This window comes from Melitaea cinxia, chromosome 8, assembly GCF_905220565.1.
Source record: "Melitaea cinxia chromosome 8, ilMelCinx1.1, whole genome shotgun sequence".
NCBI lineage: Eukaryota > Metazoa > Arthropoda > Insecta > Lepidoptera > Nymphalidae > Melitaea > Melitaea cinxia.
In genome coordinates, this window is record NC_059401.1 from 1,716,347 (window position 1) to 1,728,909 (window position 12,563).

At 34.1% G+C, this 12,563-nt stretch overlaps 1 protein-coding gene across 1 annotated transcript in view; it reads right to left on the reverse strand.

The window, feature by feature from the left end:
- Positions 1-12,563, reverse strand: part of LOC123655634 (neutral ceramidase) — a 46,026-nt gene that overhangs the window by 22,160 nt on the left and 11,303 nt on the right. The window contains exon 2 of the mRNA XM_045591396.1: positions 5,011-5,124. Within this exon, the coding sequence (XP_045447352.1) occupies positions 5,011-5,124 (114 nt within the window). The remainder of the gene's footprint in view (positions 1-5,010; positions 5,125-12,563) is intronic.

A 12,563-nucleotide genomic window follows, 5' to 3' on the forward strand; every position in this document is an offset into this window, starting at 1 on the left:
GTGACCATTTAAAGATAATCTAGGCAATAAATGTAGACTCCTAAGACATTACTTACTTTTAACCATCTTGGAATTTAAAAAAATTTTGTAGTGACCATTTATGGATTAAGCTCTGATCCTTTTCCTATATGGGGAAAGAGGCCTATTGAAGCCAGCAGTAGGATATTAGAAGCTGAAGCGATTTATTAGATGAAATAAACTTAAAAATGTATATATTACAGCCTATACAATCTACTGCTGGACATAGGCCTCCAGAAGTTTACGTCAAAAATAACGTGAACTCACGTGTTTTGCCCATAATCACCACGCTCGGCAGGCGGGTTGGTGACCGCAGTACTGGCTTTGTCGCACCGCAGACGCTGCTGCCCGTCTTCGGCCTGTGTATTTCAAAGCCAGCAGTTGGATGGCTATCCCGCCACCGGTCGGTTTTTTAAGTTCCATGGTAGTAGTGGAACTGTGTTATCCCTTAGTCGCCTCTTACGACACCCACGGGAAGAGAGGGGTGGCTTCTTTGATGCCGTAGCCACACAGCACAGAACCGTAGCCACACAGCACAAAATGTATGTTATTGTTAATCATTCAAAAATTCACAGATGCGCAAATTTAATATACCTATAAATAAACGCATTACACATCTCGTCTGCAACATGTGTGACACAGATATCGTGTGATATAAAACACGGCGAGTTTGCAGTTCCTTTTTTGACTTTGCCTGGATACGCTGTCGCGTTTTTAATTAATAAGGACCTGCAGGCCTAGCATGCACGCCACGACAAAATTTTGTCGACCCCTTTTCTCGTATTATCTCTCTATGTCTACAGTAGCTAACATGCGTGCACGCGATACTCTTCTCGTTACGTCAAGAAGAGATAATCATTAAATTTTAGTGATCTGTGATATTTATCTCTACGGAAGCTAACATGACATCGTAATTTTGTCGAATTTTGTCGTTTTAGGAAGAGAAACTTCTCGTCTTCAATATTATCGACGAGAAAGACGATAAATAAAAAATAAATAAAACCGGGTGCCTATTTTTTGTATACCATGGCGTTTCCCTATTATAATTTTATAATTTCGGTATACGAAGAGCGGGAAATGCGAAAAGTCGAGTGAAGTGTGCCATATAATGACACAAAAAACGTATTTGCGCCTTGTTGCTTCTTATTCTAAATAATAATAATAATAATAAAGATAAATTCAGAAGATATAAGTTATGCAATCCGTTCAACGTCGAATTGGAAATGTCCTGGACTGGACGGATTACATAACTTTTGGCTTAAATGGTTTCATAGTTCGCACCCCATCCTGGCATCACAATTTCAAAATGCAATTTGTACTAATTCATTACCAAAATTTATGACGACTGGTACCACATTCCTGTTATACAAATCGGGATGTACCGCTGATCCTAAAAACTACCGCCCTATAACTTGCTTACCCACCATCTATAAGCTACTTACATCTGTTCTCGTCGCAAAAATTACAAAACATATTACTACAAATAATATTTTGGCTACGACTCAGAACGGATGTAAGTCTGGTAGTCGCGGTACCAAGGAACTTCTCCTCATAGACATGACCATATGCCAACAGGTACGTCGAAACCGGAAAAATCTGGCTGCCGCTTGGATTGACTACAAGAAAGCGTATGATTCAGTGCCTCATACATGGCTTATGAAAGTAATGGAGCTATACAAAATTGATGCTGCTTTGTGCTCTTTTCTGAGTACGTGTATGAGGCAGTGGAACACTTTTTTACGTCATCCGGGTGCGGTTGATGTTTCAGGATCGACTGAACCGATAAGGATTATGCGGGGTATCTTTCAAGGTGATAGTTTGAGTCCATTGTGGTTTTGTCTAGCCTTGAACCCTTTAAGCGCTTTATTAGAGGATTCAAGGTTGGGCTTTCACCTTCGTAGAGGAAGCAAAGCAATCTCTCACCTACTTTATATGGATGATTTGAAGCTTTTCGCATCCAAACTACCAGACTTATACAAGTTGTTAAAAATAACAGAAACCTTTAGCACTTGTATAAGAATGGAGTTTGGTGTGGATAAATGCGCTGTCATCCATGTAGAAAGAGGTAGAATTGTATCATCAGAAAATTTAGAACTTAACAACTCTTTGTCTTTTAGATCTCTCAACGAAGGTGAAACCTATAAATATCTCGGAATGTCAGAGGCATTGGGCATTGATGACGGAGCCATGAAACAACTGGTAAAGGAACGATTCTTTGGCCGGCTGAAGAAAGTTCTCAATAGCTTTCTTTCGGGCGGTAACAAGGTACGTGCCTTTAACAGTTGGGTTATGCCCTTGATCGTCTATACCTTTGGCATTTTGAGATGGACTCAAACGGAATTAGATACCCTTGATCGCCAAGTCCGTAAACTGTTAACAGCGTACCGAATACACCATCCTCGATCGTCTGTGATGAAATTATACATCCCACGAAAATGTGGGGGTCGTGGCTTTTTAAACGCTAAAAATCTCCACAATCGTGAGGTGTATAATCTCAGAGAGTACTTTTTAAATATGAAGAGCGATATGCACATGGACGTTGTTGCAGTTGATAGGGGCTTTACTCCGCTGTCCTTAGGCAAAGAGAAATGGCGTAAGCCTATAATAATGCGTACCGTTGACCGCGTGGCCGTATGGAAGAGCAAGGAATTACATGGCCGGTTCTACAAAGTTCTGACAGACCCAGATGTAGACCAGCCCAGCTCTATATCCTGGTTACAACACGGGAACCTCTTCGGAGAAACCGAAGGTTTTGTCTGTGCAATTATGGACGAAGTTATTAAGACGAATAACTACCGGAAACATATCATGAAAGATGGAACTCCAGACATATGCCGAGCTTGCCATAAGCCTGGAGAATCCATTAGACATATTGTTTCTGGTTGTAGTCATCTTGCTAACGGTGAGTACTTGCACAGACATAACCAAGTAGCCAGGATTATACACCAACAACTTGCTATTCGATACGGCCTCGTTGAAAATGAGTTGCCTTATTATAGGTATAACCCAACGCCATTTCTTGAGAATGGTCGTGCATTGCTCTACTGGGATCGATCTATTGTCACTGACAGGTTTATTGCAGCCAATAAACCTGATATAGTGCTAGTAGACCGATCAGCGCGCCGAGCAATTATTGTTGACATTACAGTTCCACATGACGATAATCTCGTAAAGGCCGAAAAAGAAAAATTAAGTAAATATTTAGACCTTGCCCACGAGATTACCGGCATGTGGAATGTAGACTCAACAATAATTGTTCCTATTGTTGTATCGGTTAATGGTTTATTAGCGAAGAGTTTCGACCAACACCTTAAGAAACTCTCACTTGACTGTTGGATCAAGGGTCGGATTCAAAAGGCAGTGTTGCTTGAAACGGCCCGCATTGTGAGGAGGTTCCTCAGCCTGGAACCTTAACTACCGGTGGCCTGGGCCTCAACCTGCCACCGGAGGACTACTATTTTTATATTTTTAAATATTTTTATTTGTTTTTTTTATAAATATATTTAAAAATGTAATCATAAGGAAAATATATTGAATAAAAGAAATAATAATAATAATACTTTATTTTAGACCAAAGTATAAGTCCATATTGGGTTAGTACAACAAGACAAGACAACATTCAGAATAAAAAACAAAACAAAATTATATTAAAAAAATCAATAACTAAAAATAAAATTAAATAGAATAAAAGTAAAATCAATAATAAAAAAAAAAAAAAATTCAAAAATTCAAAAAATTTTAAAAATTAAAAAAAAAAAAAAACAAACAAACAATGCGTGATAGAATTACAATTATCTAATGTGCGACAAGATATAAAGCACAACACGAGCATATTGTTTTACATATATAATTAAATTCATTTACTTACGCCGTTTTATTTTCCATATTAGAGTTTTTTAAATTAGATATTATACACTTTTTATCTTAGCCAAAAGGCCGAGAACATTTTTAAATAAAACATGTGTCACTCGTTTGAAATTGGTCAATAACCTTGTAAATTCAACTTTACGACATAAGAAATAAGAATGATATTCAGTTGTGATTATGGTTGATAACGTTTCTCTACTCGACAAGGCGAAGTCTTCGGAAGAGAATTTTGTCTCTCGTAGTGCGCATGTTAGGGTAATCGAGAAAATACTCGATGTAGACATTATCTTTCTCTCTCGTCAAGAGATATCTCGTTGTATGCATGCTAGGCCGGCTGGGTGACCGAGCTTAGCTCGGTATTTTTAGTAAATCGTGTTTTTTGAAAATCATATTTAAATACGAATTACATATTGATAAAATATGAATAATATTTTTCGATTTTATTTTTTTTAGAAAAAAAAAGAAAAAAAACGATAATCGATCTGGAATACGTGAGGATTCGAACCATGATCTTTTCGGCCGAGCGCGATCGGCCGATTTCCCCTGAGCTATTACAACTTAACTGACAGATGCGAAATTTACCTTCTTATTCTAACGATATTGTAGCCATTTTTTCATTGCCTAAAAACGCTACACGCTAGCGCAACGGTCATTTGCTGTGACCATTGTTTTAACTCATCTTAAATCCGCCTCTTGATAGTATAAACATGTTTATGGTCATTGATCTAAACTCTATTATAATCTTATTAAGCGTAAAAATATTGTACATTTTCCCACGTGTTATATGTCCCGGTCTTTCGCAATCTTCATCCTCACTAAGTTTGCCAACACGCGTTATCTTCTCCAGGACACGTCTGCTCCAGCCTTCAGCGGCTATCGGTCTTGCGATACAGGTGACCAGCCCACCGCCACTTCAACTTTGAGAGAGACCCCAAGCCAGTTCCATTGCAAGTCGAGTTCAACTTTATTGTTCAATGTTTATCCACGATAAATATTCACTAAACATAATTCTTACATTTGAAGTGAAACGTCTTTAGAATCATTTTGGTTTGGAACTCGAAATATCTTTAAAATTTGAACTAAGCAAATATACACAGTATAGCATAAAAGTGACGGTAAACTTACAAAAGCGATTTCAGCTGGTGGCCCTGTGACGTCAGCGATGCCGACACCCACACGAAGAGAGCTGACTGCGCACACGCAACCGAGAACGTACAACCAGTACAGTGACCTTGACATCTGCAACACACGAATCATCATTATATGGTAGAACTATTTTAGTTTAATGAGTAATATAACTTATTTATGTTAATTCCTACTTAAAGTAGGCCAATTTCTTTTAATTATATAAAATTAATTAATATAATTTGATTGATACTATGAATATCAAGTGTCATTTACTAAAAGTTTAAAAGAAATGTGAACTTGAGTGAATAATAAAAACTATTTTATTATCGACTAGCTTTGCCTCACAGTTCCAAACGCGTTAATTTCAAAAAATAGCCTTTAGCCTTCGGTAAATAAGCTATCGAACACAAAAATAATTTTTCAAATCAAACCAGTACACCCGGCATTACATGAGATTGCCGCGTTTAAACAAAGAAACAAAGAAACAAACAAACTTTTAAGCTTTATAATATTATTATGACACTATAAACAAAAATGTAAAATCAAAAATGTTAATTATTTAAAAAATAAACAGGAAATCTGCCTGCGTGAAGAGCAACGAATAGAAAATCAACTGAAAAGACTGGAACAAGATATAAATTTAATAATTACACAAGACTTATTTTGTAATATTTAAGGTAATCCGTGGTAAACGGTGTTGGTATTACGATAAGTACTTTTTGTATATATACTGATGTTGTTGATACCCATTGTAATACTGTTTGTTTTCCCAAATAAAAAAGAAAAAAAAAAAAAAAAAGCTAGCGAAATAAATCGAAACAATATCGAGCAATATGTACTGTACACATAAAATTATCAATACGGTATCGATCCTTCGAAATTTTATGCAACACCGTACATTACATGCAGTCGGAGACATACACAAATAGAGAATGATTTGACTTATCCTTTCATTTCATTTTCATTTGCCCTTCCTTTGTAGTCGGGTAATAAGTATATGATATGATAATAACTACTTCAAAAGCATCGTATTACGTATACATAATGTAGGTAATTTAGTTAATTCTAGTACTATAATAACGATTTATTATTTATTTACCTACATATTTCTCGATACTATTTAAGTGAATTAAACGAGTCCTCATTAAAACAGATTTTAATCTTGAATAACAATAAAATAATAGATTTTTTTTTTTAGTTTTATTATTTTTTTAAATTAAACTTATACATAGTTTTAAAATCTATTTTCTTTAAATCAATCTTTAAAAAAATAGCAAGATAATATTCAACCTGTACATTAATTTGTTATACTAAAATTATTCTGTAAAAGAAAAAATCCAAAAAACGAATTTAAATTTACTTTGCATTTTTAGGGATAACTCAAAAAGCACTAGTCAGATCTTTATCAAATTTAAATGAAAGCACATGACAAGCACCAGCTTTCGATTAAAAAAACTTGGTACACCCACACAAATATACCTACAGTTGGATTAAGAATATCCGCATTTTTTTAAGTCGGTAAAAAAGACCTACATCCATAAAACTCATAACCCTTACGTCCTTAGACAAAATTATACCACTGACTACAACTACGTCATTGGGCTCATAACTTTTTACTGACTGTACCGATTTTGATGATTCAATTTTTTATTCCGAAATTTCGAAATAGTGCTTATGATATGTATCTGTAATAATGTGTATTTAATTGACTTCGACTACGTTGTTAACGCTCTTGTTTTATTACTTGTCGATGTTGATTGGTCAATTTTTTTTTTTTTTTTTTTTGAGAACAAAGAGTCTATTATTGTTTCATTATATTTACGCTATTGACACAGTAGGTAACCTAATGTTGTGCTTTAGTTAACCATTGATTAGATAATCTCTCTTCAGCCTATTGCAGTTTACTGCTGGACATAGGCCTCCACAAGTTCGCACCAAAAATGGCGCGAAGTCATGTGTGTTGCCCATAGTCACCACGCTGGGCAGGCGGGTTGATGACCGCAGGGCTGGGTTTGTCGCACCGAAGACGCTGCTGCCCGTCTTCGGCCTGTGTATTTCAAAGCCAGCAGTTGGATGGTTATTCCGCCATCGGTCGGCTTTTTAAGTTCCAAGGTAGTAGTGGAAGTATGTAATCCCTTAGTCGCCTCTTACGACACCCACGGAAAGAGAGGGGTGGCTATATTCTTTACTGCCGTAACCACACAGCTATTATTAATAGGGGAATATTTTCAACACATAAAGATTATGTAGGTACTCTGTGGACATTTGTAATTGATCATATTAAAGTTATGCTCTTATACACTGAAGCATTTATTTTAAAACGTATATTGTTAGATATAATTGGCTTTCAGTATTGTAGTTATGAGGTACAACAATGCCATCGGTTTGTGTTATTATGTATTTAGTTTTTATTTTATTTATAATGTTAAAAAGTAATCGTAGTTCCGGTTTCGGCCAGTTTAGACCAAATAAGGTAATTTCAGCCAGTTTCGATATTAAATTGAACTTATTCAGTAAAATATTATACCTAAAAACTATGTCAGAATGACTTTTTTTTCGATTAAAACCTCCATAATAATACATATAAAGACGAATATAATATGTGCACATAATATGTGTGACGAATATAATATAATATGTGCGAAGCTAAGTTTGATTATAGTTTTATTATGACCAAACCTTGGTCTTATACACAAAATTAATAAATTTTATGCAACTTTTTCTTAATATGCTCAAGTATTTATATGTAAATCAATAGCTGTTCGTTTGTCTCGCTAAAAATCGAGAATGGCTGGACCGATTTGGCTAATTTTGATCTTGAAATATTTGTAGAAGTTCACGGAAGGTTTAAGCGATGAGAAACATAAATAATAAAAAACGGAAAATAGTAAAAACGACATTTTAATTTTCCAATACAAAATGTTCCCGCTGTAAAACATTTGATGTCTTGTGTCAAAAAAAAATTGTCATTTGGTTGTATATTTGATACATAGGTGATGCGAAGTTCACCGGGTCGTCTAGTTTTTCAATTATTATTTACAGACAGATTCGAAGATATTTGTTGTTTTTAGAATAATCTAGCTTCCAAACCCTATGTAGCCTCACAATGACTATCATTTATTTATTAAGAAATGTTATTGTGTAAAATAACGATTTCAACGTCTTTATGCGTTTAAAAAAACTTTTATTTATTTCAAGGGTGGCTAACAAACCTACGGTTCACCTGATGGTAAGCGGTTACCGTAGTTTATCGACGTCTGCCAGACCAGAAGCATGGTAAGCACGCTGCCTATCCTTCATACGACCCTTCCAAAGAGCTCTCACTACTCACCAGTCACTCACCACAGCAACACAGCACTGCTTAAGTATTACTTTCTGTAAGGTCGAGATATTCCTCCAGTCGGGCTTCTCCAAATTCCTAGTAGAATATTTTATTTGATGGATACTTAAAATATGAATATACTTAATTACTTATAGTTAAAAACGACACGTGATTATTTTAAGACGATTTTAAATTGGCTGTGACATCATTACTATAATTTGGTATTCTATTACTTACTTCATAACAACCTCCTCACAAACAAAGTCTAGCTTCAATTCATATTAAAAGCAATATAACCACAAGTATTAATTTATCTTATGCAGGAATTGTTTTATTTAAACATCATTATTAAATGATTTCAAAACAAGAATTTGTTGAAATTTTGACCGACTGTCTTTACTTTGTTGCGTATTAGATAAAGTTTACCACATGAAACTCGGTATTTATTTATGATCCTGGAAGATTTAATTAAAATACCCACCAAAGGTATGTTTCATAATAGGTACCTACTTATGTAAGGGGAATTTTTTACTCTACAAACAGACCTAGTGTAAAAACAAGTAAGTTACTAATTTTTATCTATTGTTGTTGAGTTGTCGTTACTATAGACCAAACAATTAAATAAATAATCATATTAATTTGCTGTCTGTCTGTCTAATTCTCCATCATCCTACGACACACAGACGCGGAGTAATATGCAGCAGTACAGTCAACGCAGGTAAAACAACAGGCATGTATGTTTGTTTATGTGTATGCAAGGTTTTGCATACATATTTTAATTAAATATTGATTAGCATACTAGAGGAAGTTTATATTGGCATAAATTAGAATGATTGACTCATTATTGTGTAGTCATTTAAAAAGTTTACTATCAAAAGATACAAAATAATATACCTATGTAGGTTCAAACGACAACATCAAAAAGAGTTTTGTCAAAGTTTAATCTATAATAACAAAAAAAGAAAAATTTGTATTTTTTTTTCTTTTGTTCAATTGTTCAACTCTAAAGCTACTTTTAAGAATTCTATCCTTAAGTGACATACCTACATAGTTTATAATTTATTGTGAGAAAATGGAACATCCAAAATCATGTAATCAGAAGTGCGAACAAATAAATGAGAAATTTATGTGCCGTGTTATGTAATTGTGTGTGCCGTTACAAATAACATGACTAAGCATCTCGCTTTAGAGAGTACAGTCCCGTTTACAAGGTCTGGGGGTCAACAGGTCGTGCGTACACCTTATATGTCCTGTTGACCCCAGCAAGGACAAAAGCTATCACAAACAGACTGCACAATAATTTCATTTAAGTATAGTATTTTTTTAAACATGTAATACCTATGTGGCCGTTACTTTAGCCTTGAAATATGAAGCTAACTTTTGAGTTTTCAGAATTCGAATTCGAAAGAAGAACTACTTAACTTACGAGTTTCAACTCAAAGTCTAGTTCATTACCTATTTTAAAAAAGTTCTATCTTTATAAACATAAGTACTTTTAAAACTAGGTATTTAAGACTCGAATTTTAAAATCTCAAATGTATAAAGTGTTTCGATTATTTTATTTTTTATTTGTTTGTCCGACTAATGTGTAAGATAGCCTACTTATCAAAAAAAGACTTGGTTACGGATAAACAAAAACATAAATAAATATACTGCGCTAACAGTAAATATTTTTTTAATAAAATAGTGTAAGAATTTTTTTAATGTATCGAAAGTTATAAAGGCACAAAGACATCACAAGTAAACGGTCATAACGCGCCAATTCATGATTCAGACTGTGAATGACATTGACAATCGCCCTCTTCCGCGCGACGTGATCTGGTTGAAACGCTGTAGGAAAGTGGAACTAGGCACGTCTATATGATGCGGAAACCCAGAGACTTTATAAGTTATATTAAAAAAGTAACGATTAATACTATTTAATTTAATTTAGAACTAAAAGTGTACAGTATACTGTTCTTTAAAAAAAATCAGGGAGAAGAGTAGTTGTGAAATTCACATGGTCACAGATTAAAATAAAATTACACTAGATAAAAAAAAGTTGAAAAAGCTAATTTTTTCATTTTTTATTTTTATTATTATTTTATTTATTTATTTATTTATTTATTTATTTTTTTGTTTAATACAGTAACATATAATTTTATCAATGGTAAATTTACGATCAGTAAACGAAGAAAATTAACTTTTTTTTAATTTCATTTGTTTGTCTTGTAATTTTGTTTGGCAATATTTAAAAATAATTATTTTATTGTATGTGTATAATCCTTCTACTACATAGAGAAAGAGGCCTATGAGTGTGATGTTGTTACAGGTGAATCGTGATGTGAATAATGTAGTTATACTTATGACATCTTCAATTGACGTACGTATCGGAATAATCATCATCTGCGTCTTAACATAATAATGTAGGTACAACATTTATTGCTCAATATTTTTTTTAAATAACATAAATGTATCAACGTTTTATTATAACAATTTCATGATAACAATAGTTTATAAAAATTATTAAAACAATAATAATATTCGATTAATTTTATTTTTAATGAGCAATTAATGTTTCGTCAACCCATATATACCTAGTACCTACTCAAAACAAACTATGTGTGTATGTGTGCACGATTCACACACGGCAGAAGTGAGACTTCTGAAAAGTACCCTACGAGAGATTGTTTTCACCGATTATATAAAATACTGTGTCGCTTCAGCCTGTTATATCCCACTACTAGGCATAGGCCTATTTCCTCATGTAGGAGAATAAACAGAGCTTAAATCCACGACGCTGCTACAATGCGGGTTGGCGGATATATTCCCTACTATGAGTAACGATCGCTATCAGGTGTAGATGATATAAATCGGGACCGACGGCTTAACGTGCTCTCCGAGGCACGGTGGGGAGACAAGGACTGCACAAACACCCAGACCACAGCAAACATTTGTATGGCCAATACAAATGTTTCTCATGTGCGGGGATCGAACCCGCAACCGCCAGCGCAACAGCCACAAACCGGTGTTGTGACCGTTGCGCCAACGCGACAACTGATAATAAAATACTGTGTATTATAATCTATCTCATTCTCTCCCGAACTAAATTCTATACATATGTTTGTTTCTTTACCGTGACGCATTTCCGTTTCATCGAGTTTAAAATCACAACGATTCTAAATAAGTTTCGCTTCAAAAACTAGCTTTAGTTATCTAAAAGTTTCATTGTGTTTTTTTATTGGTTCTGTAGTTTTAGCGTAAAAGAGTTAACATTTGTATATAAATTTCGCATTTAAACTAATATAATTTCTTCTTGGAAAAATAAAGTTCTTAATAGTTAATAATTATACACAGCAAGAGATAAAAGGAAAACACAGGATTTTATTAATAGGTTTGGTAATGATATTTTTTTCTTGATAAAATTTGGCAAAAAACAAATATTATAGTCTGGGATAGCACACGTTAAGTTTTCAATCTCGAAAAAGTTTAAATCGGTTTCCTTGGATAGGGACTTAGCGACCAATTTGATTTTATCCATATTGGTACTTTTGGGATCAAAAAATGGCATATAAGATTACGAAGTATAATCTTAATATATGTAAATTACGCGCCACTGTTTACTTAACTACTTAACCGATTTTAATCAAATTTGCACACCGCGTTCAGTTTTATCCACATCCAACTTGAAAGATAGGCTATATTTTATTTCGATAAAAATAATTATTATCTTCAACAAAAAAAAATGTGGTTTGGTACGAAGTTCGCCAGGTCGGCTAGTGTAAAATATGGTAGAATATTCAAATTTCGAAACGAACGAAGTCGAAGGAAACAGCTTGTTTGCGTTAATATAACATCAACATTAAACTCGTACTAACGATGATGTAATACTCTGTGTCAAGACTCATCGATCGACACCTCAGTTTCGTTAAATCATTCATATTCGTTCGTAGAAGTTTATTGCTTTTTACGTAAAATTCACTTTTTCTTCTCTCACTTGTAAGGCTAGGAGTTATCTTTGTGTGTGTTCATATAGTCTCAAAGACACACAGCCAAAAGTTACTTAGACAAATATTGATTATGAAAAATTCTATAACCAACAATTTAGTGCTCCTTATTTGAACCGGTTTGAGGTAATAGCGTCTATTAAGGTAATTACCGTTTCCTCATCTGAACGGGAAACGTTTCTCACATAATGAGTAACTTTAAAACAGTATTTTTGTATAACTAGGTCGGTAAACAAGCGTAT